This window comes from Bactrocera latifrons, unplaced genomic scaffold (genome assembly GCF_001853355.1).
Source record: "Bactrocera latifrons isolate USDA-ARS-PBARC rearing strain unplaced genomic scaffold, ASM185335v1 scaffold_98, whole genome shotgun sequence".
Classification (NCBI taxonomy): domain Eukaryota; kingdom Metazoa; phylum Arthropoda; class Insecta; order Diptera; family Tephritidae; genus Bactrocera; species Bactrocera latifrons.
In genome coordinates, this window is record NW_017537689.1 from 1,120,813 (window position 1) to 1,124,094 (window position 3,282).

The 3,282-nt window shown below is 34.4% G+C and overlaps 1 protein-coding gene across 1 annotated transcript in view; it reads right to left on the reverse strand.

Moving 5' to 3' along the window:
- Positions 1-3,282, reverse strand: part of LOC108977966 (protein vav) — a 61,167-nt gene that overhangs the window by 1,266 nt on the left and 56,619 nt on the right. Inside the window, exons 9-14 of the mRNA XM_018947974.1 lie at positions 2,833-3,218; positions 2,650-2,767; positions 2,375-2,502; positions 2,144-2,275; positions 1,923-2,075; positions 1,438-1,606 (exon numbers count right to left, since the gene is read on the reverse strand). Coding sequence (XP_018803519.1) covers positions 1,438-1,606; positions 1,923-2,075; positions 2,144-2,275; positions 2,375-2,502; positions 2,650-2,767; positions 2,833-3,218 — 1,086 coding nt within the window. The remainder of the gene's footprint in view (positions 1-1,437; positions 1,607-1,922; positions 2,076-2,143; positions 2,276-2,374; positions 2,503-2,649; positions 2,768-2,832; positions 3,219-3,282) is intronic.

Sequence of the window (3,282 nt, forward strand, 5' to 3'; positions counted from 1 at the left end):
TAACTCATTCAAAATTAAAAATCAATATAATTGAAATTAAATTGAATTGAAAATTTAAATTAAAGCTTTTCAAAAAAAGTTCCTCGATTGTCATCACTCACTTAAAATATAATATAATAAATCCTGCTTATACCTTCTCCATTGAATGTTGCTTACTTCAAAATAAAAAAATCCTCTTTCATTCCGCTACTATTGAAATTAAAAACATAAAACCTGACTTGATGCTTGAAAAACTGGTTTCCATAAACGTGAAAGTAAAGAATTCAAAATTTTGTTCGATCACTGCCAAAATTATTTTGGGAATGTTTTCTGTCGCTATTATCTTATCTATCTTCCGCTACAACAACAACATGGTTGAAAAAACTTGATATCATATTGACATTATGTGGAATAAGTTCTTCACAGCTTTCTCGACTTCAATTTTGTTTGAATTTCTTGTGTGGCTTGTAGTTGTAGTTGCCCCGACATGGAAGACATGACGAATTTGACTCCAATTGGCTAAAGAAAGAGCTATTTTGTTATAATTACAAAAAAATCCTATTCAAAATAATTACCTTTTTGAGGCTGGTAATTACTTTTTGATTGATTAGATCGCACCCTCAACCAAAATCAAGTCGGCTTCAACCAAACGTCCCAGTTCATTTGGTTTTTTTTTTTTTTTTGAAGGTATCGTAAGTGATTTTTTTCTTGATTTTAGGATTTATTGTTTTTTTTTTCACTTTACAGCACTAATTATCACCACAGGAATATTGGTTAGTGCAGTAAGACTCCCGAACCGACAAGATATTGTAAAAATTGCCGGATATAAATTTTCTCATTCGACTTTTGATTAATCGCGAACATTTAAATAAGATTAATAAATAGCGTACTTTTAGTCAAATGCCGCCCCAAAAGCTAGAAATTGGAAACTACAATTGCTTTTGGTCACTTTATCGTTCCCGCTTTGGGCAAGTAAAACAACAAAGTTTTTAATCCAAGCCTTTTTACAAATTTTGAAAGCTATAAAAATGCTTTCGTCCGCTGTTTGCTATATATTTTCGAACTAAAGAATTGTTTCTTACGCTCTTCTGCAAATCTCTACAAAAATTTGTAGACAAATTGAGCTTATATATAAGTTTGAGAGTTTTGCCAACATAACTTAATGTGTAGCTCTCCAATATTCTGTTTTTAAGTGGAAAGTTTCTAGTTTTTTTTTTCTTGTTATATAACATTTTCGAATAGCACAAAAGCTCTGTACAAATTCTTTCTTAATAAATAATAGTAAAATACCGATAATTTACTTCAAAAACGGGGTAATAAATAATGAACTAATACCCAGCGTAAAATAAGAATTTCTTTCAATAAATCAATGCTACATATGGGACACAAAATCCTACAAATTCTAAGCAAAATTCTACTATTCATTAAAAAAAAACCGAATTAAACTGTGAAACTTACCGTATCGCCAATTTTTCCACGCCACCAACCTTTGCTGTCGCCATCTTTGCCAATAACCAGCACTTGGCCGCCTGTCTTAAGATGCAATTGGTTGCTGCCTTTCGGTTCAAAATCGTAAATAGCCGTGGCTATCACTTCGCGGAAGGGCCATTGCAGCGATTGATTCAAACTAAAAGAGATTTGCGAAAAAAAAACAGTTGTTAAAGTAGTTTAAAAGATATAACATGAAAACAACGGAAAAAAGTAGGGTTAGAATGAGTAATGTGCTAACCTAACCTTACTTTTTGTTTCAATAATTCAATTATTTTGGTACATAAAACAAAAATAAATATATATACCGTCGGAGCATTTTACAAATGAGGCAGTTTAGCTCATTTGCTGTTTCGAGCAATTAACAGTAACAATAATTACTATAGTGTTGAAATGTAAGAAATTCCTTGAGCATATCCAAATTTTCCCTACAATTACAGCTATGCTCTACTCACCCCGCAAAATTTTCACCCAAATCGTTGCGTTCATAGTACGAAACCAGTTCGACAATAGTTTTGAAATGGCGGCGCGACGACAGACAATAGAGCACTGTTTCGCCATCGGGTTCTTGGTTGATTTTCATGTGTTTAATAACATGATCATCGGTTCTGCAAACAGCAATGGAGATAAAATAAAAAAACTATAAAAATTTGTGAGACAATATGGCAATACTCACTTCAAACTCAGCGCATACATGGTCTCATGTGGATTGGATGCACCTTGAGGCCGCACACGCAATAAATATGTGCCAACACGACGATTTTCTAAGCGTATGGCGGCTGTATCGCGGTCCATTGTGCCGACAAACCTGAAAATATGTTAAATAATTAAATGTTTTGCATAAAACAAATAATGAAATAATTTTTGTATTCATATTTTAGAAAATTTGTTTAATAATTTTTTTTACCAATTGAACTCCGACAACTGACGATCACAAACAGGCGGCGGTATGCTTAGAGGATTCTGTTTGCAGCGACCCGTCGACGAAATGCACCCTTTATGTACGGCAATTTCACAGACCTTACAGCGGTAGCCCTATAAGAATTCCAGAATAGATGAAAAATAATATATAAATTGAAATAAACATGTATATGCATATATATATATATATGTAAATTATTTACTATGAAAGTTTTTGTCTTTAGCTAAAACCATATATACAATTTACACACAAATCCTCACCTGATGTATACGTCCTTTAAGGAATTTCGAACAGTGCCTGCATGTCGTGGCCGTATCGAAGGTATAAATTTCCATTTTGTGATCTGTATTACGGCAGCCAGGTGGATCCAAGTTTTCCCTGCATAAAAAAAAAACAAATAATTTAGAAATTTAGTTGTAATTCCAAACTCTCACTTCACTTACATTGCCTCTGTGAGCGCCTTGCGCCATTTATCACGTTCCGGCTCCGATTTCAAGTAGAGCGTGAAAGCAGTCTTGCCCGATTTGCGCGCCAACAGCAGTTGACACTTGAAACGTGTATCGCGACCCAAGGTACGCCGCGTATGACTCTGCTCCACCCGATATTCGGAGAGATAGTGGGAATCACGGTATGTATACTGCATATCGCCCATTTTTGTGTGCAACGGCTTCACCAAAATAAGTATTTTATCGAAAACGAATGCGTAACGTAATTTTGTTTTCTGGTCCTCATGTGCTTTTATGTGCAATTCGCCGTCCAAGAGGAGACGACCGTATTGCAGGAGATCGTTGGTACCGTTTGGCAGCAAATGCAAATCGATTATGCTGTCCTATGGTATGGAAAGAGAATACAAACAAAAGTTATTAGAAAAAATCTTTAAAAATATTAAATAA